This window comes from Morus notabilis, unplaced genomic scaffold (assembly GCF_000414095.1).
Source record: "Morus notabilis unplaced genomic scaffold, ASM41409v2 Scaffold685, whole genome shotgun sequence".
NCBI lineage: Eukaryota > Viridiplantae > Streptophyta > Magnoliopsida > Rosales > Moraceae > Morus > Morus notabilis.
Genome location: NW_010363506.1, coordinates 81,070 through 106,646, shown reverse-complemented (window position 1 = coordinate 106,646; position 25,577 = coordinate 81,070). Strand labels below are relative to the sequence as shown.

The 25,577-nt window shown below is 38.9% G+C and overlaps 3 protein-coding genes across 3 annotated transcripts in view; all 3 read left to right on the top strand.

The window, feature by feature from the left end:
* The first annotated feature begins 222 nt into the window (after window positions 1-222).
* On the top strand, window positions 223-2,542 carry LOC21390990 (probable protein phosphatase 2C 25). The gene is made up of 4 exons (XM_010104486.2): window positions 223-863; window positions 1,301-1,645; window positions 1,757-1,936; window positions 2,047-2,542. Exons 1-4 carry the CDS (start codon window positions 381-383, stop codon window positions 2,206-2,208), a joined length of 1,170 nt encoding a protein of 389 aa, XP_010102788.1. The 5' UTR covers window positions 223-380; the 3' UTR covers window positions 2,209-2,542.
* An 8,412-nt stretch (window positions 2,543-10,954) lies between these two features.
* On the top strand, window positions 10,955-13,154 carry LOC21390989 (mitogen-activated protein kinase kinase kinase 18). The gene is made up of 2 exons (XM_010104485.2): window positions 10,955-12,572; window positions 13,017-13,154. Exons 1-2 carry the CDS (start codon window positions 11,079-11,081, stop codon window positions 13,152-13,154), a joined length of 1,632 nt encoding a protein of 543 aa, XP_010102787.2. The 5' UTR covers window positions 10,955-11,078.
* Window positions 13,155-18,167: 5,013 nt separating this feature from the next.
* The window catches only part of LOC21390986 (clathrin heavy chain 2), a 32,466-nt gene continuing 25,056 nt past the window's right edge, over window positions 18,168-25,577 (top strand). Inside the window, exons 1-5 of the mRNA XM_024169715.1 lie at window positions 18,168-18,362; window positions 18,605-18,809; window positions 19,929-20,017; window positions 20,145-20,223; window positions 20,362-20,489. Coding sequence (XP_024025483.1) covers window positions 18,318-18,362; window positions 18,605-18,809; window positions 19,929-20,017; window positions 20,145-20,223; window positions 20,362-20,489 — 546 coding nt within the window. The 5' untranslated portion in view covers window positions 18,168-18,317. The remainder of the gene's footprint in view (window positions 18,363-18,604; window positions 18,810-19,928; window positions 20,018-20,144; window positions 20,224-20,361; window positions 20,490-25,577) is intronic.

The following is a 25,577-nucleotide window of genomic DNA, read 5'->3' as shown; positions in this document are numbered from 1 at the left end:
ATATATATATATATAGGAGTGCTCTCTCTATTTTTTTTTTTTCTGTCATGTAATAATCTCAAAGTTAGATCAAGGGCAAATATGACTTTCTAAACGGAGTTTGGAGTGCCTCAAATAACTGGTCAAAAACTTCAAAGGAGCACCCACAACAAACACGGAAGACGAAGACCCCACTCTGACCATCGCCCGCTCTCCCTTATATACACCATTTCTCTCTCTTCTCGTCTTATCATTCAAACGAACAAAACACCGAAACAGAAAAAAGAAAGAAAGATTCCGAAAACCATAAAAGCATAAATCAGAAAATCAGAAAGCCAATCAATCAAGAAGAACAGAACAAATTCGAATTCTCGTACGCTTTTCAATCCAATTACGCAAAGATGTCTTGCTCCGTCGCGGTTTCCAATTCGCCTGTGTTCTCTCCTTCGTCGTCTCTGTTCTGCAACAAGACCTCCCTTCTTTCCTCTCCCGAAACCCTAGCCCTAACCCTAGCGCACCTCAAGCCCTCCCAGGCTTCATCATCTTCTTCTTCTTCTTCTTCAGCGCCGTCGTCGCCTTCTTCGCCGTTCCGGCTTCGGATTCCCAAACCTCCGACGGGGCTATCGGCTTCGAGTTCGGGTTCGGCGCCGGCTTCGTCGTCGCCGAGTACGGTCTTCAAGAGGAAAAGGCCGACGAGGCTGGACATTCCGGTTGCGTCGTGGAGCTCCGGGACGCCACCGGCGACGCCGTCGACGGCGGCGGTGTGGAGGGAGCTCGTGGAGATGGAGAGTGATGGCTACTCGGTGTACTGCAAGAGAGGGAGGAGAGAGGCTATGGAGGACCGGTACTCTGCGGCTCTCAATCTTCATGGTGATCCCAAGCAGGTAATGCAAAAATCCTCTTTTTTGTTGTTTTTCTCAATTTTATTGGTAATATAATTGCTCTTCCAGAATTTATTCGTGATCAGATTAGAAACTTCAATGTGTTATAGTAGCTTAAATTTTAGAAAAGAGAGACTTTTTCTCACTGGCAAATTGTTAAGTTGGATTTTTGTGATAATTTTCTACAGTTACAATTGCAGAAGAGTTGGAATTTTACGTAATTATAACACTTTTCCTGAAAAACCCTTGCGCGGATGAAAAAACTGTTTTTTGTAATTCACGTATTAGTTGGATAGTGGAAGTAGATAAAAAGTTTTTAAAGGATGAATATAGGCATGTTAGTTCTTTCGCTAAAGGCCTTTCGAACATCACATATAGTTGAGTGAATGGCTATAGGTTTGGAATTCTCAACCTCATATGCTCGAACTTCTTCTTTGCAGGCTTTTTTTGGTGTATTTGATGGGCACGGAGGTGCAAAAGCTGCTGAATTTGCAGCAGATAACTTGGAAAAGAACATATTAGTTGAAGTAGTGAGAAGGAGTGATGATGATGACGAAATTGAGGAGGCGGTTAAGCGAGGTTACCTGAACACCGACTCCGATTTCCTCAAAGAGGATTCCCGAGGTGGTTCATGCTGTGTGACAGCTTTGATTCGGAAGGGAAATCTTGTTGTGTCCAATGTTGGCGATTGCCGGGCTGTCATGAGCAGAGGAGGCTCTGCTGAGGCACTAACCTCTGATCACCGGCCCTCGAGGGAAGATGAAAGGGACAGAATTGAGAACTTGGTGAGAAGCTAAGCTGATTCTTCTATGCTCTTGTTTTTTCTTTTCCCTCGAAATTTTGTACAATACGGAAAGGTATTGAGACTGATGTTTACTGTGAATTTCTTTTTCTAGGGTGGCTATGTTGATCTTTGCCATGGTGTGTGGAGAATCCAAGGATCTCTGGCTGTCTCTAGAGGGATTGGAGATCGTCACCTTAAAAAATGGGTGATTGCAGAACCAGAGACAAAAGTACTTCAAATCCAACCCGAACATGAATTCTTAATCTTGGCTTCAGATGGATTGTGGGATAAGGTATGACGTTTTGATCAATTTAACCATTCTTATCACTCTAGTTTTTATACTCAGAAGTGCCATGTAACAAAATAACTTACAAGATTCTCCATTTCTTTGTCTGGTTTCAGGTCAGTAATCAGGAAGCAGTAGATACTGTTCGTCCTTGGTGCATAGGTGTGGACAAGCCAGAACCATTGTTTGCCTGTAAAAAACTAGTAGAAATAGCTGCATCGCGAGGCTCTTTGGACGATATCAGTGTAATGCTAATCAAACTAGGGCGTTACATCTGATGTTCTCATCCCTTTTAGATGAAGAAACCATCCTAACACATAGAAAAACAAGATTTGTTTCTGTTCAGGAGCGAAGAAAGGAACAAAGGATTTGCAATTCTTCTAAGCTTGCTGTTGGTAATAAATAAAATTAATCGGAAATATAGGATGGCGGTGTTTGATGATGAAGGCGAGGCGGTAGATATTACTGTTTTAGCGTAGACTGATCCATTGTAAATGGTTTAACCTAGTTGCGGCCTTCTTAGCACCGCTAGTTAGGACAAGACATTGAAACATAGTCGAATAATTTGGTTGTATTATTTTATTCTTTAATTAATTTATTTTTTACACAATACCTTCTGCTCAAATTGTGCATCATATTTCAGTGTCTCACAAGTTCACCTTTTCTCTAGGGGAGAACATGACAAATGAACAGCCGTTTGGTTCATGGGTTCAAATCAGGGTTTAAACCATTGATTTTGATTATGACTTTTGAATTTAAGTTTTGTGTGAGAGAAAAACACTAACAGAATCAAAACCATGATTTGAACCTACCCATGAAACAAACATACCAGAAAAGTTTGTTAGAAAATTCCTAGCAATGGTAACTGAATTTCCAAAGTGACAAGTAATTGATAGTGATGCATGATCTTTCCTTTGAGAAAACTAAAACTATTTGTTCATTTGGAAGTTTTCGTCTGCATGACAAAATTCCTGGTTTCCTTTTTTATCCACCCTTTTTCTCCGTTTCTCCTGAAGTTTCCTCGAAGGTGGAAAATTTTTGTCACTAATGACAGTTAGGAAACCATATAGGAGGGTTATGACTTTAAAGTGGTGGTCAGTTGGAAGGAAAGAATATGACCTTCTATGACCAAGTCTAGCCAGGAATCTAGAATATCTGCATAGCATTTTTCTTTTTCATGACTTAAGCTACTACTCATACAACTCAGGAAGTTGGAGATATTTTTCCTTCTAGGACCATTAACCAATAAGGAGTTCATATTGGATTTACTTGGAAAGCACACTATTAAAAGTGGAGAATGGACAATCACGTCAATGAAAGTTTGAAACTGTCTGAAGCGTATCTCCATGTCATAGTTTCTGAATTTATTTTGTCTTCTCTCTCTCCTTTTTGTTTTTTTTTTTTTTTTTTTTTTTTTTTTTTTTCATTTTGATTTCAGATTTCTAAAACGTTTCAGAATAATTGCAAATTAAATTAATCATTTAAATGGATCCATCCAACTACACGCTTTTTTCTCCAACAATCATATCCTTACCTTTAAAATCACAAAATTAACTCATACTACATCGACTATAGTTCTCACGTGCGTTTTATCATCAGGACTTTAATATTCATTAACAAAGGATTAATTTAGGTTAATTTGATGTATCGTGTACTCGTTCTAGGACTTTCGACGAGTTGGGGATCAAAATAGAATTTAATCTATAGTTTAGAGATTAAGAATATGATCAGCCCTTCTTTGTTCTTTATCCTCGGGAAAGTTTTTGAATTTACTGCCTTAGTTCTACTTGTTCGCTTAACTCCATCAATACAACCTTAGTTTTACTCGAATCGGTGAAATGAACGGGACATAAGTGTTATGTGTAAAATTTTTATGAAGTGTACATATTTAATTTGGAGGACAAGAATAGAGAGTCGGAGACGGAAAAAAAGGGTCAGGGGAGGATTAAAGAAATGGAAAGCTAACAAATTACTTAGAGAAGGGGATTAAAGCAAAGCATTAACACCTAATGACACGAATTAACATCTAACACCTAGTTATACCTAATGATGCTAACAAATTACTTAGAGAAGGGGATTAAAGCAAAGCATTAACACCTAATGACACGAATTAACATCTAACACCTAGTTATACCTAATGATAGAAGCTTTTGAAGATTATTGTGGATTCTTCATAAGATTCTCTAAATTTCATTTGATGTTTCATCCTATCTAGAGAAAGTTAAAAGGTAAGAATTAAGATATAGTTATGCATCACAAGTTACTGCTCACCTTTTATATTTGTTGGTGATTCTGTTTCCAATTCTCAGTCTAGAGCTGTGTGAACAGAAAGTTATCGCAGTTAGTCCTTTTCCAATTTTACTTAATTTGAAAAAAAAAAAAAATCTGAAAGAACAATGAAATGCCATATTGAGTAGAAAATTGAAAAATATGGATATTCGACCTATACTAGCTATGTAGCCCACCAAATCCTTATAATAATATACAATATGATAATGATGAGATGAATAGAGAGTGTTGCTGCCGACCACTTCCACTTGATTTGGTTGTTACCGGCAGATCACATATTTGGCCTAAACATCATTATCACATACCAAGGAAGTATCCAACAGAAACATAATAAACAAAAAAAATAAATAAACACACACACACACATATATATATATATAGATATGTATATAATATAAAAGGACAAAGCGACATGGTCAGCTGTCTGTAAGACCCTCAACACATAAAAAATGATCCAAAAAATAGCACATGTATAAGACTAGCTGCCTCTGGCTCCACCCACATAACACGTTTGTTATACCACTAGTAAAGGGGCATTTCCTAGCTAGAACGGGGCAATTTGGTGTTATTTGATTGTCATGTTTTGTACCACGTTATGTGTCATGTTGTTTTACTGCCTTATTTCTTTATGTACCAATCTTCCATCCACTTGATATATATAATGTTATTATTACTAAGGACATCTACGTTTGCACTATGTTTGGTAGGATCGAAAAGTGGAAGTAAGACGGTAGATACACTTTTTCGTGGAAGTTGAGAAAGTAGATTAACAGGTAACAACAATTATTTGAAGGATAAGAAATTACGGAAGATTAAAATCTTTGTCGAACCCACGATTTTTAATTTCTCCAAACCATTTTCACATGGCCATACCAAACATTTAATTTATAAAAAGTATATTATCATTATTTCCTTCCTATCATCCAAATAAATAATATAAAGATCCAAATAAACAATACAAAGGAAAAACAAAATCTCTCTATCTCTTACATTTTTACACCGTCTTGTTTTCCTTTTTTCCTATCAAACACATATATAATATATGTTAATTTCTTTCACAAAATATATTCATAATTAAGAGAAAAATCTTACACACCAAAATTAAAACCTCCGAACATGCATTGTATATGACCAAAATATATCCCATCGTCACGCCAGCAATTATTTTCTTCTTGATGTAATACTTGGAACCTGATTTTTTTTTTTTTCCTTTTAATCCTTTATTTGCTCTTATTTAGCTGTCTTTATTGACAGTACCTTATTACTAAATTTATCAAAGATATTGCACGGCATTCACGATATAGATACAAAACATTGGACATGCAATAAATTTGGATTCTAGCAATTTTAACAACTGGGGTTTGGTTTTGGGTTAATATGCATGAACCTCAAGAGATAAGAAAGCCTAACAACATATAAGAAAGTGGAGGGAGCGAGGTTTTCATGTCAGCCCCACAAGGTTGGAACACTTGAGTTTAATCACGTTGGACTTGTCGGCCGTCTGATTTATTTGTGTCGTTTTTTTGTCTTGCACTCCAACGACATTAGCCCCATAGCACCGACTTGTTGCTTTCAGGACAAAAACTAACCTCGTAATTTAGGGAGCGTTTGGTAGAGGAATTCGTTCCCTGATTCGAATCATAATTCGTGGTTCGTTACAGTATTTTCTCTCATAAAAAATACACGTAAATCGAAAATGATTCGAATCACATGGTTTAAATCCTCTAACCAAACGAACCCTTATTATGCTTCCTTAACAAATACAATATTAATCAGAAATTACAATATTAATAACACACAATTATAAGTACTCCATACTGAGTAGTTATACCCATAGCCTATGTGTGTGGCTAATAATTTATGATTATTCCTCTTGGCATTTAAGAAAATAAGTAAAAACTTCATTAGCTTCGTTAGATTCATCGTACGGAATATAAATAAATCTACCCAATAATGAGGTCAATGATCCTTTTCCATCTTTTTGTTTCCTTAACAATTAATTAAAATATTTAATTCCACACTAAATTTTTAACAAAAATGGGATAAAGATGGATACAAGTTTTGCGTCACGTTATTAGTGAACGGTAGTACCCATGCAAATGTATCATATTAGGCAAAGAGGAACAATGATATTGACAATTAGCCTTTGATGATTTTGAGCCACGTGGTTATTTCCACGAGAAATAATCCATTTTAATTATCTCGTCATTTTCTTTCCCAAAGCAAGTACCAAAAGAAATATGGATGTTTCTTCTTTCCTTCTTCCTCGCTCATATTATATGCGTATTCAAGTTTACGTGGACATACTCAAACCTTCTTTTTCCCTTTGTCCTTGCGTAAGAAATTGTCCCAGCTTATCCTATTCTATTCCAACCCCTTTCGTAGTTGTGCCAGCTTGTACTGAACAAATTAACGCCTAACGTGGCAACCATATATGCAATTTTGTAAAATACACACTCAACGTGTCATACCCTAATCTGTTTTAGTAGGCGGATTATTAATGTATATCATATATAGTAACGGAAGACATAACGTGCGTATTTGGAAAATAATTTTTACGTATTTCAAGTAATAACGTTTGTTTAATATATATTTTAAAAATAAAAATAAAAATAATAAATAATAAAAATAATTTTTGTAAAAAAATTAAAAAATAGTTAAAAATTTTCACTTTTTCATTTTTATTTTTTAATACTTTTCAACAATATTATAATATATTAATTAATAAATACGATTTCACTTTTTTATTATATTCAAAACAATTTTTTTTAAAAAAAAACTAACTAAACGTAATTTTAAAATCGGTATAAAAATGATTCTCAAAATAATCTAATTTTTACTTTTTATTAAAAATAAAATTATTTTAAAATCAATTCCAATCGCACTTAATATTTTTTTACCCTTTGAGAAGATGGTTAAAAAGAAAAAAAAAAAAAAAAGGATCTTACACCATGACTTGCTGTTTTTCTTCGAAGAAATTGTTGTTTTAATCGTTAGTTAATTTTTAACAACGCCACAAATGTATATTTCTACTCCTACTCGTATATTTGATCGCGGAAATTTAACGACTAAATCAGTAGTTTCTATTAATTGGTAGGGTAACACAGCATTTCTTATCATAAGAATTCCTATTAAAAAAAGGATTTAAAAAGTTGGTGTCTTTTTGGATTTTGGGGAGACTTTTAGATTGCGGCCACTCATTTGCAAATTAGGAAGCTGGGAAAAGGTGAACTGTCGAAGGCCGCATAATGGGTTGATGTTAGGGTGTCCGTGATCTTTTTTAGAAGATACGAATTTAGATATGGAAAGTGGGGCTGTCCCTTTCGTCAATTGTCGTTTTGCCATGCAAACCAATTTGCCCAATTGTATATCATTTTTCGCTTATCAATAAAATATAAGGACGTTTAGTTCGTTAATTTAAGTTTTTAATTTGAGTTGAAATGTGACTTTATATGAGAGTTTTTTACTGTAGTAAAAAAGTTAGATATAATTATTTCTGAACGTTTTTTACTGTAATAAAACTCGAATTCTAAACTCGAATTGATAAAATAAACGGGACTTATCTCTGATCAAAAATATTTATATAGGAATAGTATCCAGCCATACACTTAGAATAATGTCTGACCGGTCAGCACTATTTACTACGATCGTTAGATGTGAATTTTATGGCCTTGATTTAAAGAGAAACTGTGTTGGCTTGCTGGTAAAGTAGAAGGGCATACTAAATTTATAGGTCAGATGAATTTAATAATAAAAAATTTGACAGAAAGACTTTAATAATGTAAAGTTGAAAACGAAAAAGAATAATAGACAAAGGAACTAAAAACGCATATCGTTTTCGGACGTGTAGTTGTTTTCTTCTTTGTTACTCTCATAAAGTGTGAGTCTATTCGTGTCTGTACATTTCAATCTCCTTCTGTTCGTAGAACCTAAATTAATTTATGTGGCGATAATGTGGTTGGGCGGTGAAGAAGAAAACCTGTAGAAGACATCCACAATCCTCTAGAAGTGTTACAATTATTCCAACATAAGTGGTAAGCGATAAATTTCACTCCTTTAGAAAACATACACACTTATATATTATAATCCTCACAACCGTGATTATTGGACCATTAGCAATTGTTCTGAACTATCCAAACCCGTGTGCTTTGAAAGTCATGCCACGAGACGGGTTACTCCTTTACTAATGCCACATGCGCCGCATTATTATTTCAGAAAAAGATATATTATAAATCTCAAACGGTGCTTTATAAGCCTAGGTATTTGTATCACTATCTACTCCTCTTCACTGTTAAAAATATAAACACACTCAGGTTCTGTTTATTTCACCGATTCGAGTTTAAAATTTGAGTTTTATTACAGTAAAAAGTTCTCAGAAATAATCACATTTAACTTTTTTACTACAGTAAAAAGCTCTCACATAAAGTTACATCTCAACTCAAATTAAAAACTCGAATCAGCGAACTAAACGGACTCTCAATGTCTCGCTCCATCTCCCCACCAAGCGGTGAACCATCACCATTTTCCACCCCTCCTCCGTCCCAACACCCGGACAACGATCCACTCGAGGTCATAAACAAGCTAATAGATGATTTGTGTTAAATTACTACTACAGGCTTTCAGACTTGTCTTAAATTACTAATTTCATCCTCCTTACTTGTTCAGTATTCTTATCTTTTGCTCATACTTATTCACTCTATTTATTTTGTTGCTCTCGCTTGTAATACCTGCTTCTTAGTAAAGCTCGATTACTCATAAATTTTGATATTCATAAACCATGCATTTTAACATAAGGTTGCCACGTTTATTGTCTCTCCCAAATTCCAAAAAAAAAAAAAGGCAGTCCATTTACGAATAAATAACCACAATCTCACTAATTGTACATCTTACCTCATTATTTATTCACTTATTTCAAATTCCGGATATATGTATGTACAGTAAATATACATTGTCGTTTTTATTAGGCTTGCGCTTTTCCAATTCTACTTTGATGTAGTTTTAAACACATGGCATTTAACAATATTGCTCCTTGAATATGATACAAAATTTTCACCTGCAACAATCCTAACAACATATGCAGCTGTTACTCAGTCACAAAGAACCAAGTTGTCACGGTCTATTATTTTACAACACGTTACGCCCATGTAAATAAACTAACACAAATATTATAGGTGGAGATTTAATCTCTTTAGGCCTCGTTTATGTAACCGATTTGAGTTTATAATTCGAGTTTTTTTACAGTAAAAAATTTTCAGAAACAGTTACATTTAATTTTTTTACTATAATAAAAATTTCTCACATAAAATTACATCTCAACTCAAATTAAAAATTTAAATTAATCAACTAAACGAGTCCTTATATAATGATTATAATATCTGATGGAGGCTGGTGGTGCACGTCAGCAGAGACACTTGAAGTGGAAAAACTCTCTTCTTGCTGCCACTTATTACTTGTAGAGAGAAATGCCCATACCTAAATCCTTCTTCCACTTCTGCTATAGCCTCAAGTTCTCTGTTTCCCCTACGTGGACCTACCTCCTTTCACCACGTGGACCTATGGACCCCACATTCAGTTCTTCTCATACCGGTCGGTTGTCTACCTTGTAGTGCTATTCTTTTATTAAAATATTAATATTTTGTTCATTTTATCAGTTTAAAATTTAAATTTTTACAGTTAAAAATTATAATATATTTTTTTATTATAGTTAAATTTTTTAAAAAATATCATATTTAAATTTAAATTAAAAAATTAAATATGCAAAACGAACGCCTATTTTCCATTTCTTAATAAAAAAATAAAAAAAACTTTTTTTTTTTACCATTTGTAATTTGTGCTCTCTTGTTACATAGAGCGCGCGGCTGCATGAAATACAATGAATGCCAACAAATTCTTCTAAAAATCCTATTCATTGGGGAGATATTTACTGCAAATTATATCATATTTTACATTCGTTATTATCTTCTAGGACTTTTTCTTGAATCCCCACAGAATCCCGTATTCTTAATAAAATATTTTTAAGATCTAAGATAACGATTATTTGAATAGCCTGCCATATTAGCAGTGCATAACTCGATGTTTCATACTATGTAAAAATAAGGACAAATAAGAGTGTTTGATATGAGAATTTGTATCATAATTTATAATTTATTATAGTATTTTTTCTCATAAAAAATTTATATAATTAAAAATAATTTTAAATTATGATTTTAAAATTCATAAAATAAACGTTTGCAAATTAAGAAGCCAGCAAATCCAAAGGGCAGGATCTTGTAACGGACCAAAGAAGTTTTTGCCTCCACGATCCCCAAATTCACTTTTGCTCTCAGCCACGAAAAAAAAAAAAATAACAACAACAATATTCCCATTCGCTATTACTCATTACCACATGTCGCAATTCTCATGCCAGGAAACCAGTTACTCCTTTTGACAAAGACAAAACCTCCGAAAAAAATTTAAAATAAACATGTGAAATTACGTGGCAGCTCATAAACGGTCCAGATCAAATCTCAGAACACACATGGTGGATAAGGATAAAACTCCGTATCTTTTCCTTCCACACTATATCCCGTTCACGTCAACACATAACATAACCAAAAGAAAAGAGTTGGTGTAAACCCAGAAACCAGAACTCTCTAGCCGTAACGTCACCGAAACTTTTTTATCTTTTTTCTTTCAGATTATCCATTTGGAAATTCCAGGTCAGCCCCACACAGAAAAATAAAAAGAATAAAACGAATTTAAATTTCGAGGTTTCCCACGCCTAGTATAAATAGCTACTTGGCCCCAGAAAAGAAGCATACAGAAAATACCAATTATTCAAACAACTTCTTTGCGGAGAGAGAAGAACCAACTTTCTGAGATGGAAAAAACAGTGAAGAAGCTTCATTCTAGCTCGGTTTCATGGGTCAGAGGGAAGTGTATAGGAAAAGGTTGTTTCGGCACGGTCAGCCTCGGGGTCGACAAATCGGACGGTCGAGTTTTCGTCGTCAAGTCAGTCGATCGCGCCACGTGTCTTCCCGCTCAGCTGGAGGCTCTCGAGAACGAAATTCGGATTCTCCGGTCGCTCTCCGACGGTTGTCCCTACGTCGTCAACTACCTCGGCGACGACGAATCCCACGAGACGACGTCGTACTACAGGAACCTCCACTTGGAGTACTTGCCACGTGGCACGCTCGCTGACGTGGCCCCGATCTTCGACGACGAGGCGGCCGTACGGTCGCTCACGTGGTGTCTTGTGTCGGCTCTCCGGCACGTGCACTCCCGGGGAATTGTTCATTGCGACGTCAAGGGTAAAAACGTCTTATTGGGTCCACTCCCCGGCCAAGCCAAGCTCGCCGATTTCGGGTCGGCTAGGGAGATCTCCTACGGGTCATTCGGAGCTCCGATGTCGCCTCGAGGAAGCCCGCTTTGGATGGCGCCGGAGGTGGTTCGCCGGGAGTCTCAGGGGCCGGAGAGCGACGTCTGGTCGTTGGGATGCACGGTTATCGAGATGATCACGGGGAAGCCGGCGTGGGAGGATTGCGGTGCTGAAACGTTGAACCGAATCGGACTCTCCCACAAGTTGCCGGAGTTTCCGGTCGGGTTGTCCGAAACGGGTTGCGATTTCCTCGAGAAGTGTTTGAACAGAGACCCGACACGAAGGTGGAGCTGCGATCGTCTGCTGCAGCATCCATTCCTGGCTTCTGCTGCTCCCGCGCTAGACACGGCCGCCAACTCGTCGCCCCGGTGCGTGCTCGACTGGGTCGACTCGGAGTTCGACGATTTCGAAGACGATCGAAATTACAATTCCGACGGAGGAGGTGATATCTCAGCGAGAGAGAGGATCGGTAAATTGGCGACGAACGGAGGGGCAAATTGGGAATCCGGTGGGTGGGAATGGACGGTGGTGAGGTCATCGATTGGTGGTGGGACTGAGGCGGAATCAGCTGGTGCGAATTGTTGTGGCTACGAGGAAGGGATAAATTCGGAATATTCGGACTTTTCGAGGTCAGAACGGGAAATAGTGGGGACAAGTTCGGAATATTCCGATGCCTTGGGAACAGGTTCGGAGTGGGCGTGTGGTGGCGCCGACGGGGCGCTTTGGTGCGTAGCTGGCTCGAGCTGTCGGGATGGGTTGCACAATGGTGATTTGTTGAACTTGGATAGGCCCAAAATAATTAGTTTTGACAGCTTGTATATTAGTGCATTATTTACATATTCAGTTATATTGATCATGAAGGAATACAATAATATCTTCATTAGCTATTATATTCTTCACCTTCCATTTCTTGTCCTTGCAATAAATGTTCAGTTGTTAAAGTTATTATTTACGAACCAATTAACCAAAGTAACAAGCAGGAGGGAGCTACATACCGTTAATAATAGATATCTCATCTTTTTTTTTTTTTTTTATATCTTTATCTTTACGTGAAATTTGATGAAAAATATCTCATCCTATTATTATTTTTATAAATGTATCTTGAAATATATACTCTCTATTTCAAAATATCCCTTAATTTTTTTAAGCAGTTCAAAAACCCCAAAATATAGTTCAAACAACCTCTATCTCCGCCTATTATTCTAACAGAATCATTGACACGGTTGAAAATTAATTAAAGGTAATTTAATCTGTACAAAAAACTGAAACTTGCCCACCCTATCCCCTTCCCCGATAGCAACACCACCATCCCGCCGGCGAGCCACGCTGCACCTCGACGGCGATAGCCCCTTTTCCGGACACGACCAAGCTCGCTTGTTTCCACTACATTGAAGAGATTTTGAACTCCGACGCTAACTAGCGGAATTAACGGCTGAGCAGCGGCGTCAGATCGTTGACACTCGGAAGCTCCGCCTCCCACTTGAGAAGTCGCTCCTTGTCGCCGCTATTAACACTGCCATCGTACTAGATCCGAGCTTCGGCGAGAGGCGGAATCGTGGGGTGTGCTTCACGGCGTGAGTGGGATCGCGAGGATCGTCGTGCCGGAGTGGGTGATTCTCCGATAGGGGTAGCTGCAGCAAGGCCTAGGTTCGCGAGCGGATGAGGGAGGTGGGGCTTGGGTTGCACGGCGGTGAGGCGGCTGGGTCGCACAGGGATGGGTCGGAGGGCCTTTGAGGGGCAGCAGGGCCTGGGTTCTTTTCATTTTTGTAGATTTGGGTTTTTCTTTTTTTCAAAATCAAAGCCTTTCTCTAGATTTTGAGGTGTTTGAGAGAAACTAAAAATAGACAAACAATAGTCAAAAACATCCTTAACATTGTACATTTCAATAGCTCCGGCGAAGAAGGTCGTTCATCGTCTCTGGTTTCGTGGGTAGACCGTAGAACAGGAGCAAGAGAAGTTTCACTTTTTAGTATAGCGGTGCTCAAAATCCACCATAATTTCTTTTTTTTTTTTTAATTTTTTTTACTTGCCACGTAGGCTTTCTCTTAGTAGTATAATTAGAGGAGTATTTATAAAAATAATTCATTTTGTTTACATAATTTTAGTAGTATATGCTCCGACCTTTTCCGTATTCTTTTTTTGACTTATTTTTCCGTTTTCTTTTTTGTGACTCCTTTTTTTTTTTTTTTTTTTTACTGCGTCCCTAATTATAAGATAGAATGAAAAATACAAGCCGTTAGTAGAAGATACTACTAATTGTTGGGTTGTTGCCAACAACTTGGAAGTGGCTCGACATTTTTGTTAAATTGAGAGCCATTTGGTGGACTGGTGGCGGCAAGGAAGTGACAGTGAGATGATGAGTCTTAACTTGGCTAAATAATTCAAAGCCAATGGAGCAAGTTGTTGATTTTGCAAGCAATAATTATCCAATGCACGAATATAGTAACCAAATAACTTCACCCCCCAATTCAAATGGTTAAAATATCATAAATAGTATTAGAACGAGTACAGTGATATATATAGATATTATGGGGCAATATCTTTTTGTAAGATTCCATGGATTTGTCTACATCCCAATGGTTGATGCGTTGCAAACAAACGACACGAGAAGTGTTTCAATAGGACCTTTTTTTATAAAAGATTAGTTTAGTGGATTAAAAATTGAGAAGGAGAATATCTTTTGGATCATGAAAGTGGGTGATTTTGGTTGTTTCGTTGGGCGTGCCACGGCATGGAGAAGCTTCCCACAAATGTTCCTGACTCACCTGTCAATTACTGTATTTAAAAAAAACAAAAAAATTGGACATGGGTTATGTACCTATTGGCTCTCAAATTAATGAGCTCTAATTCAATTAAGCTGTCGATTTTGGTTACGAATTTCAAGATTATTTAATTAGGAGATTCATGATTTAAATCATAATTTATGATTTATTATAATATTTTTTTTTATAAAAAATACACATAAATTAAAAATAATTCTAATCTTATAATTTTAATCATGAACCAAATATTTTCATTAATTATGGTTGTCTTAAGACTGAGTTTTAGCTTTAGAAGGGTAGGTAGTGCTCAAGCATTACAGTACCAGACAACCGTACTTATCAACATTGTTGCAGATTGTAATTTATATTTACACGTGCAAGTTTTCATTAGGCCTACTTATTTTCAAGGTTCGACTTACATACGATGAGGCCTTACGCATATACTATTATATTGGGAGATGAGTTGTTGTTGTTGTTTTTTCCTCTCTTTAGTGGATATTTAATTCATAAATTTAAAATTATGATTTAAAATAATTCTTATTTTATGTGTATTTTTTATGAATTATAATTTAAAATTAAAGACGATACATAAAACAAATATATTTATACGTTGTTTTTTGTTCAACTTTCAAGTTGTTTGATCAAGCATTTGACGGAATTCAGCTGTGTTGTGTCCTAATACGGTCTGTCTTGTATTTCAATTCACTTAAAATAAAAAAGTTTCGTTCATTCACCCTTCAATTAGGAATGGTTTCCGATTGAATCCTTATTCACCAAAAAAAAAAAAAAAGAAAAAGAATAGTTTCCAAAACAACTTTATCGAAAAACATAAAAACCGTTTTGAAAATGGTACCGAATATATGCGAAATTAACGAATGATTTTAGATGGGAAAAGATAAAAAAAAGGGACAATTTCTTTGGTAATATTCAAATAGGTTTCATACTGTGCAGTTTTATACATACTTTCATTAAAGATCCTATTCCATTATTTTTAATATAGATTTTTACTTTTAATTTAAGAAAATTAATCTGGTGTTCTCTTTTGTTTTGGAAACACTAGTGTTCCATACTTATCAGTCGTCAGATCTATATTATATTTTCAATCTGATTTGACTTTTAACGAGATTTAATACAAATTTAACGACTAATAAGTATAAAACACAAGTGTTCTAAAAAAAAAAACACCATAGAAAGTCTCTTAATTTAATTACATATAATTGATGATAAAAAGAATTCAAAACAAAAAAAAAAATCGCTGAAGGGAAAATAAGACAAGTGTTGCTATTTATCATGCAACTACATGCATCATATAAACAGAACTGTCTGAATTGGAGATGACAATCTTATCTACTGATATGGGTACCCGTGGATACCCACCCCTAATATGATGAATATGGGTAATATTATATGGGAGTGAGAACGGGTATGAGGAAAAAATAAACCAAAAAATTGATTTTTTGCTCTTATGAAATTAATAGATTTTTATATACTTAGAACTGTATTTTGCACTCTAATAATAAAAAAAGTGATTTTTAGTTTTCCCCTCAAACTCCCCTTTATCCTAAAAAAAAAAAAATACAAATCAATTAAAAAAAAACTCTCCAATGTAAAAATTAATTTTCAATAAACTCAAATTTAATATGTTTTTCTAGTAATAAATTATAACAAATTTGCACTATCACCAATTAAACCATAATATTATCTAAAAAACATCATCATCAACTAATAAAATCATCTTCAATAAACAAAACTAAATCGCGCTTCTTATTCTTTATAAAAGAATAAATATATTTTTTCCTAGTTAACAGTGACAAAGCTAAACATTTTTATGAGAGGGCTAATTTTAACTACATAAAAAAACTTAATAAAATTAATTATTAACTTACTACAAATTGTTCTCGATGTTATTTCAAATCTTAAAAAATATTGCACAATAGCCACATTATCAAGGTTATTGAAGATAATTTCACTATAGATAAAGTATCATTAATCAATTGATCAATAATTCGGGTAGCCAATTCTTCATAATATTCATAAAAAAAAACCCTGTATGCAATAGTGGTAACAACAAGTTGTGTTTATATTTGTATCTTCTTTCTTTTCGTTGTCTATTATGTTTGTTGCTTTCTTGATTGGTTGGTATTAAGTTAATGTTAATGTTAGAAGTAGATAAACTAATAGACATATATTATTTATTTTAAAGGCTTTTAAAGTTAAGATTAGTAGTATTTTTTTTAAATAGTATTATTAGAGGTATTGCTTTAAAAAGTAGTATTTTCTAAAACTTTAGAGATTTAAAAATTAAGTTTTTAATTTTTTTAGAGGGAGCTATACCTAATTTGATATATATATGTGTATCCCTTTAAATTAAGCTTATACATGTTTCGTACAGTGTTTAAATCAACCTATTTATTTATCGTGTTGTGCTAGGCCTAACCCATTTAATTTTTATGGCATCAAGCCCAGCCCATAGTCTATTTATTTGTGGGCCGTGCCTTAACGTGCTTGGTCGTGTTTGTGCCTATACATGTGCCTATGTGTTTCTCACACTTTTATCATGTTCTTGATGTGTGTAAATTTACAACAAATACAAGAAAATAAGCATTGAGCATAATGAGAACATTAAACTTAACAAAGGCAAGCACATTATTAATTAAAAAAAATGCCTCATTAAAAACTATATCAAGTAAAACACACTAGGATAAAATATGGGTAAAAAAAAAGTACAATTATAAGTCTTATAAAGGAGTACATAATAAAATTTGTTTTATACTTTTTGTGCATTAGTTGAGCCTTTATTGTGCTTTTAACGTGCTCGTACCTTACTCATGTCGTGCTCCGAGTTCTTAGCATGCTGTGCGTGTTTCGTGCCTAAAATTTACGTCAATTCCCACCCATTTAATATACATGATGGGCTAGATTGCCGTGCCATGTCCATTCCTTAACGTGTTGTGCTGGCCCATTAAGCCCATCTCGTTTGGACATCTCTAATCTATAGATACATATAGGTTAAAAACAAAGAGAGAAAGAGAGAAATATGTCAATACTTGAGATAAATTAAAATTAATAGGTCAATAGTTTACATAAGTTAATAAATAGACCAAATTACTGTTTTCGTCCATAACTTGTCTGGTTATGAACCATAACTTGACAAGTTATTTCTGATTTTTGTTCATAACTTGTTTGGCTATGAACCATAACTTGTCAAGTTTGTCCATAACTTATCTGGTTATGAACCATAACTTGACAAGTTATGGCCTATTAATTTTTATAACTAAAAGTTGACCTATATACTTTATTAAGCTTTTCATATTAACCTATTTTCTACTATTTTCTAAAAACAAATTTGAAAAGTTGAAGGGGACTTAAGCCCCCTAGCCCTTATATGCCCTCGTCCCTACTGGTTAACGTTGTCAGAACATAAATGAGTTGTTTGGTTGATAGATTTGTATTCTAATTTGAATCATGATTTGTAATTTATTACAGTACTTTCTTTTATAAAAAATACACATAAATTGAGAATGATTTTGAATCTTTAAACTAAACGTTTAAAAAGTACGTAGAGAATTGGCAGCAAGGTGGCTCGCTGTGGCAATGGGTCCTCTTTATTTTGATACACGTACACCAGTTTAGCACGAAATTAACCAGTAATAAACATTACATTACACGATATGTCGTTTTCGGACAATTCAGAATGGAACGCGATGTCGTTTTTTATCCTTCGGTCATCTCCTCCTCTGCATTATTGAAAATCGTACACTTGGACGCTATGGAGTTGACCAATATACTTCTTTCATTCTTTTCTTAATTTTTCTGGGAAAAAGGTCCGCAAACTTGCAAGAGAAGAAAAAACAGAAAACAGCACGCGGAAAATACTTCCCTCTTCTCTCTCCCCACTTGGAAACCCAAATTTTCTCACCAGTGCTACAATTTTCCACGCCAGTCGCTTCTCCTTCGTTGAAGCTCCGATTCAGCAACCATGGCCGCTGCAAATGCTCCTATCACAATGAGAGAGACCCTAACGGTACGTTTCTTCAAATTGAAGCTAATTTCCTCTCCGTTTTTCCTCGGCATTTCCTCTTCAATTTCTCTTCGTCCTCCGATTCCTCACTAGACAATCATTTCGCAGTGTTTCTGGCTTTCTACGTTCTCCATTTCGTGAATTGCACTTGTCTGTCGCAATGTTTAGGGTTTCTGTGCTCGGTTTGAGTATTCGAGTGTTTTCATGGCGTTTTCTGTTGGTTTTGGGTGTTTTTGTTGTTGTAGTTGGCCAGTATTGGAATAAATACCCAATTCATTACGTTTACGCATGTGACGATGGAATCGGACAAGTTCATTTGCGTTAGAGAAACTGCGCCTCAGAATAGCATTGTGATCGTGGACATGAACGCGCCTAACCAGCCCCTGAGACGCCCAATTACTGCCGATTTGGCGTTGATGAACCCTAACTCCAGAATTCTTGCTCTCAAAGGTAGGATTTTGTTTAGATCGTATTAGAATCTCACGTTGGCTGAAACTTAATAAGGTGAGGATAATCCTTCTCTAATAAGTCGGTTTTGTTAGGTTGAGTTAAGCTCAATATTCTTTGATTTCTATAAAATAGTATCAGAGCAGATCCAGTTTTGTAATGTTAGGTCCTCCAATATCGACTTATTCGCAGTAGTTTGGTATGGTCCACGCTGTGTGTGAAGGGGCGTATTAGAATCGCACATTAATTAGAGATATTGGCATGATCCACTCCTCCCTTAACAATCCGGTTTTACTATGTTGAGTTAGGTCAAATATCATTTGATTTATGTAAAAATACGCGTGATATTGCAGCATTTTGTCACAGCACCGAATGTAATATGTCCAATGGGATTGTCCTGCCGTAATACAGTTCACTTTTCATGGATTATGGCGTTTGTAAATTTAATTTAATATGCTATTGTTTATTATTTTGCTTCATTTGTTAAGTAATTATATGTTGAAGATGTTGGCTAGTTCAGTAGGTAAAGTCACTTGGCCTCAAATTGAAAGACTTGAAAGTTGTGATCAAACTGTAGGAATGGTTGTGGGTAAGGGAGAGAGTTTCCTTCTGTTGTGCAGTCCACCAATAGAAAATTAAAGTCACCTTGTTTAGCGAATTAACTTTTAGATTTTTTTTTTGAATTTTATACACACAAATATCAATAGCCTGCAATAGCTTGTCATTAACATCGATGATCTTCAGTATAGGCCTTTTATTCCTTGAACTGCTACTTTATCAATTTAAAATTTTCCTGCTTAATAATGCTGTTATATATTATCTTTTATTTTTAATGGATTTCTTAATTTTCTTCTCTTGGTTTATGCTGTTGATCGGGTTTAGCAGTCTTGTCGACATGGAAAATTTTGGATTTTAACTATTCGTCATTGAGATTTAAAACTATTCATCATTGAGATGTAGTCAATTTCTTCAGAAACTTGATTAGCTTGCTTGTACCAGAACTGGAATGTGGAAACCTGAAATAGGAACTAGGATTATTTGCATTGTCTCATAGTAACTAAAATCTGTTATTCTGTTCCTCAATCCTCACCTAGCTAATCGATAAATATATTTTGTTCGTAGCTCAAGTTCAGGGAACTACTCAGGATCATTTACAAATATTTAACATTGAATCAAAGACAAAGATAAAATCACATCAGATGCCCGAACAGGTGATTTATTCCTTCCAAGGGCATTCAAGTTATCGATACAATGTTTTGACTTTCTTTTATTGCTATAGCCTATATGATGGTTTGTCTTCAAACAATATTGTTAGTCATCAAACTTTTATATTTTTAGGTTGTCTTTTGTAAGTGGATAACGCCAAAAATACTGGGCCTGGTAACACAAACCTCAGTATATCATTGGTCAATTGAAGGTAAGATACCTTTTGCATTCTCCTAACATTAGCAATTGTCTGGTTGCTTTTTTGTTTACTTCAACAGCTTATGATTCCCCACTTGTTTCTTTATTTTGCTTCATGCAATTTTCTAAGAGTAATTTATTATGTGTTTAGGTGATTCTGAGCCTGTGAAAGTATTTGAGCGGACAGCCAATCTGGAAAATAATCAAATAATCAACTACCGTTGTGATCCTACTGAAAAGTGGTTGGTTTTAATCGGGATTGCTCCTGGCTCACCTGAGGTCAGTTGAGTGGTTACCTTTTGATTTTAAATGTGTCTCATTTTTCACTCTAATCCTGTTGGTGGTTCTGGTAGGGTATGGATATAATGCTTATTAGGGGATGTTAGTCCTCCACTGAAGTTTGTCTACTCCAGGAAACGCAAGGGGATGGAGAGTGGGAATAGAGGATGTGTTAGGGGGGAAAATGTAAATTCGGGAACTAGGAGTTGACGTGGAGAAGTTTGTTAGAAGGATAGTAGGAGTGAGGGAATTTAAGGGTGTACGGGGACAGGAGGAAGGGCAGTAAGTTATTCTAGAGTGCGTGAGCATTGGGAGGGTGGGACCTCAAAATTCCCCAGGCCTTCCTCTGCCATTAACATTTTTCTTCTTTTGAAATTGCCTAGTTGTAATCAGCCATGGCCACCGAGTTTATGGTGGATTGTTAGTGAATAAAAGGAGCAGACGCCCCCTTTGCGCTGTTATTTGCCAATCTTTTTCTCTTTTCTTTCGCGGATATTCTCTCTAACACGCAGGACTCTAACAAACTGGTATCAGAGCCGGCGATCATGGCGGCACCGCCGGGAGAACGGCAAGCAATCGAGCGTGTAGCGAGTATGGATCGGAGACTAAACCACATGAATGAGACGGTTTAGCTTCTGGGGGCGCTGGTTGATCCCGTACCGCGACAGCAGGAAGAGGTTACAGCGTTAGGAGAACACATGGTTCATGGTTCCGTTCAGCGGATGGAGACCTTACTGGCTCGGCAGTTTGGAGCACCCAATCCCGGGGTCACCGTCGAGGGCGGCGGACGAAATTTCGAGCAGGGTCGATGCCAGCGACGAGACTCCCCTGAGCGGCCACGAGCTCGCGACCACCGTGGTAGGAAGCTGGAACTCCCAATTTTTTCCGGTGAAGACCCTTACGGGTGGCTATTCCGAGTTGAGCGGTTCTTCGCCGTCAACGAAGAAATGGTGCTCGCAGCGTCCATTTGCATGGAAGGGAGGGCCTTGGGCTGGTTCCAGTGGGTGGAGGCCCAGGAACCATTCATGGGATGGAGGGACCTTCGGACGGCCATTCTCCATCGCTTCAGCCGGTTCGGGGAAGGGGACCCTACTGAGAGGCTGATGGCACTCCGGCAGAGCGGAACGGTAGCCGAGTTCCGAGATTCTTTTGAAGCGTTGGCGGTGCCGATGAGGGGCATTCCAGAATCGGTGTTCAAGGGAGCATTTCTCAACGGACTTCGAGAGGACATCAAGGCAGAGGTGAAATTACACAGGCCCATTAACTTGCAAGAAGTCATGGACTTGGCCCAACAAATTTAGGCCCGGGATGATGCTGTGGAAAGGATGAAGAAGCTGAGATTGGGCCGGGGAAATAAGGGGGAGTACTTGGGCCGGCCAAGCTCAGGATGGCTGAACCCCAGTTCCTCTTTGGGCCCAGCAGAGAACCCCCTTCGATCCAATACCTACAGAGAGGGTGCCACGGCAGCCAAGGGGCGCACGTGGTCTGCTCCTTCGTCGCAGCACGCACCGAGTGGGGACTCCAAGTTCCGCCGCTTATCTGAAGAGGAAGTTCAGTAGAGGAGAGCTAAGGGCCTATGCTTCCGGTGCGACGAGCGTTTCAGTCCAGGACACCGCTGCAAGAACCGGCAGCTTCAAGTGCTCCTGGTGGCGGAGGATGGGACGGAGGACGAGGAGTCCAGTGAGGAGGATGATTCGACACTGGTGCAAGGGGGTGGGGTGACAACCGAAGCAGCGGCGGTGTCTCTGAACTCGATGCGCGAATTGGTGTCCTCTAAGACCATGAAGCTGCGGGGCTTCTTGGGTTCGCGGGAGGTCATCATCTTAATTGACAGCGGCGCCTCCCACAGTTTTATATCCTTGTCGTTGGTGGACGAATTGGCCATACCCACTGAAAAGACACCCAGCCATGAGATTCAAGTGGGCAATGGAAGGACCTTTAGACAACAGGGGTGCTGTCGGAATGTAAGGCTGGAAATTCAAGGGCATGAATTGGTCGAGAATTTTTTTCCGTTTGAGTTAGGGAGCGCCGATGTCATCTTGGGCGTCACGTGGCTGGGCACGTTGGGCGAAGTCCAGGCCAACTGGTCGGAATTCACGATGAAGTTTAAAAAAGGGAGGGACTGGGTTCACTGGAAGGGCGATCCCGCCTTGTGCGTAACACCGGTAAGTTTTCGATCCTTGACTCGTTCATTTCATTCTACCGGGGTGGGGTTGCTGTTAGAACTACAATCCAGTTTGGCTGAAGAATGGGCTGCGGAGGAAGAGCCTCCGGAACTACGGGCGGTACTCGCCTGTTTTGAGGCAGTGTTTGGGGTTTCAACCTGGCTTCCGCCACAGCGTGCACACGACCACCGTATTGTCCTCAAGGATCAGGCCGCACCGCCAAATATCCGTCCCTATCGATACCCGCAAATACAGAAGGCGGAGGTGGAAAAGTTGATAGATGAGATGTTGGCGGCAGGAATAGTTCATCCAAGCTGCAGCCCATACTCCAGTCCGGTGTTGTTGGTCAGAAAAAAAGATGGGAGTTGGCGTTTTTGTGTTGATTACCGCGCCCTTAACCAGGTTACAATCCTGGATAGATTTCCAATTCCGTTAATAGACGAACTAATGGATGAGTTGCACGGGGCTAAAATATTTTCCAAGTTAGACCTACGGGCTGGCTACCACCAGATACGGGTTCGCGACTGTGATGTGGAAAAAACGGCATTCAGGACTCACGAGGGGCATTACGAGTTCCTCGTCATGCCCTTCGGCCTCACGAACGCTCCTGCCACATTTCAAGCCCTCATGAACTCGGTTTTCCGGCCCTACCTCCGCCGATTCGTTTTGGTTTTTTTTGATGACATTCTTGTCTACAGTAAGAGTTGGGAGGAACACCAAGATCATTTGTCCGCAGTCTTGGAAGTCCTCGAGCGGGAACAGCTGTTTGCCAATCGCAAAAAGTGTGCCTTTGGCCGTCCGAGCTTGGAATACTTGGGGCACATCATCTCGGAAGAAGGAGTGGCAGCCGACCCTTCAAAAATCCAGGCCATAAGCACTTGGCCACCCCCTCGGACAATACGTGAACTTCGCGGATTCCTCGGCTTAGCGGGGTATTACCGTAGATTTGTGGTAGGGTTTGGAGAGCTAGCGCGTCCGCTGACTACATTGCTGAAGAGGGTGCCTTTAAATGGTAGGCGGAGGAAGACCAGGCGTTTGCCACACTAAAGGAGGCCATGTCATCCCTTCCGGTGTTGGCCATGCCCGATTTCTCAAAAGAATTTGTGGTAGAGACGGATGCATCGGGCTATGGAGTGGGCGCCGTTCTTATGCAAGAGGGCCGCCCTTTGGCTTATTTCAGTAAGGTAATGACTTCCACTTTCTGTTTAAAATCGGCTTACGAAAGGGAACTGATGGCCGTGGTGTTAGCCATACAAAAGTGGCGCCATTTTCTTCTTGGAAGGCACTTTGTGGTGAGAAGTGACCAGCAAAGCTTACGATACTTGTTGGACCAGCGACTACTTCCTCCGGAGCAACTTAGATGGATTACCAAAATCTTGGGATATGACTTTGAGGTGCAGTACAAGCAGGGGGCTGCCAACCAGGTAGCTGATGCCCTCTCCCGCCGGGATGCGGAGGACCAACCGAGCTTATCGGCTCTCTCTCTGCCTCAGTTGCTGGATTTCTCTGAAGTTCAGCGGGGACAAAAGGTTGACGTTTCTCTAGCCGACCTCATGACGCGGTTGCAGACCAACCAGGACGTTCCGACAGGCTACAAGCTGCACAATGGGACCCTTTTCTTCAAAGATAGGTTGGATTTGCCAGACTCCCCGTGGATTGGTACGGTCTTGCACGAGCTTCACAACTCGGTGATCGGCGGGCATTCGGGGTTCTATAGGACGTATAAGCGGATAGCGGCCAGTGTGTATTGGAAGGGCATGAAGCAAGCCATTCGGACATACGTCGCACAATGTGAAATTTGCCAACATGCCAAGTACGAGACCCTGTCCCCCGCAGGCTTGTTGCAGCCTCTCCCCATCCCCGACAAGGTTTGGGACGATGTCTCTATGGACTTCATTGGTGGCCTGCCTAAGTCCCGCGGCATAGACACGGTCTTGGTGGTGGTTGACCGTCTAACCAAATACGCCCATTTCTGCCCCCTCGCACATCCATACACGGCTCGCCAAGTGGCGGAATTGTTTGCAGGGAGGTGGTTCGGCTCCATGGGTTCCCTCGCTCCATTGTGAGTGATCGTGACTCCCTCTTCATGAGTGGCTTCTGGCGAGAAATGTTCAGGATGCAGGGCACCAAGTTACACATGAGCACCGCCTACCACCCGCAATCCGATGGCCAAACCGAGGTAGTTAATCGCTGCCTGGAAACCTATATGTGGTGTTTCGCCTGTGACAAACCGCGACAGTGGCTGTCTTTTTTACCTTGGGCAGAATATTGGTTTAATACTACTTATAACGCTTCCTCCAAGTTTACTCCGTTTGAACTGGTGTATGGACGCCTCCCTCCGGTACTTTTATCGTTTTCAAGATACTCCTTCCGCGGTTGCAGATGTGGAAGAGAAGCTGCTACTCCTCAACCAGATGCTAGACACCCTCAAGGATCACTTATCGTTGGCTCAGCAGCGCATGAAGAAGTATGCGGATGCGCATCGTCGTGAGGTGACCTTTGCTCTAGGGGATCTAGTGCTCTTGAAGCTACGGCCTTACTTTATGAAGTCCCTGGCCCGACGTCCACATGAGAAGCTGGGGCCACGTTTTTATGGACCGTTTAGGGTACTCGAGCGCCTGGGTTCGGTGGCCTATCGACTGTAGCTGCCGCCCACAACACGTATCCACCCTGTCTTTCACGTGTCGCAGCTGAAACGTTACCAAGGGGCAGAGTTTAAAGGGCAGCCCTTGCCACCGCAGCTCACCGAGGACCTCGAGTTGCAAGTCGAGCCAGTGGAAATCCTGAGCTCTCGCTCTGTGCAGGTGGGTGGCCATACAGTGGTGGAGGTTCTGGTCTAGAAGCGACTTGGGAACCATTGGCCACCATCCAGGAACAGTTCCCTGCCTTCAACCTTGGGGACAAGGTTGGTCTTGAAGGGGGG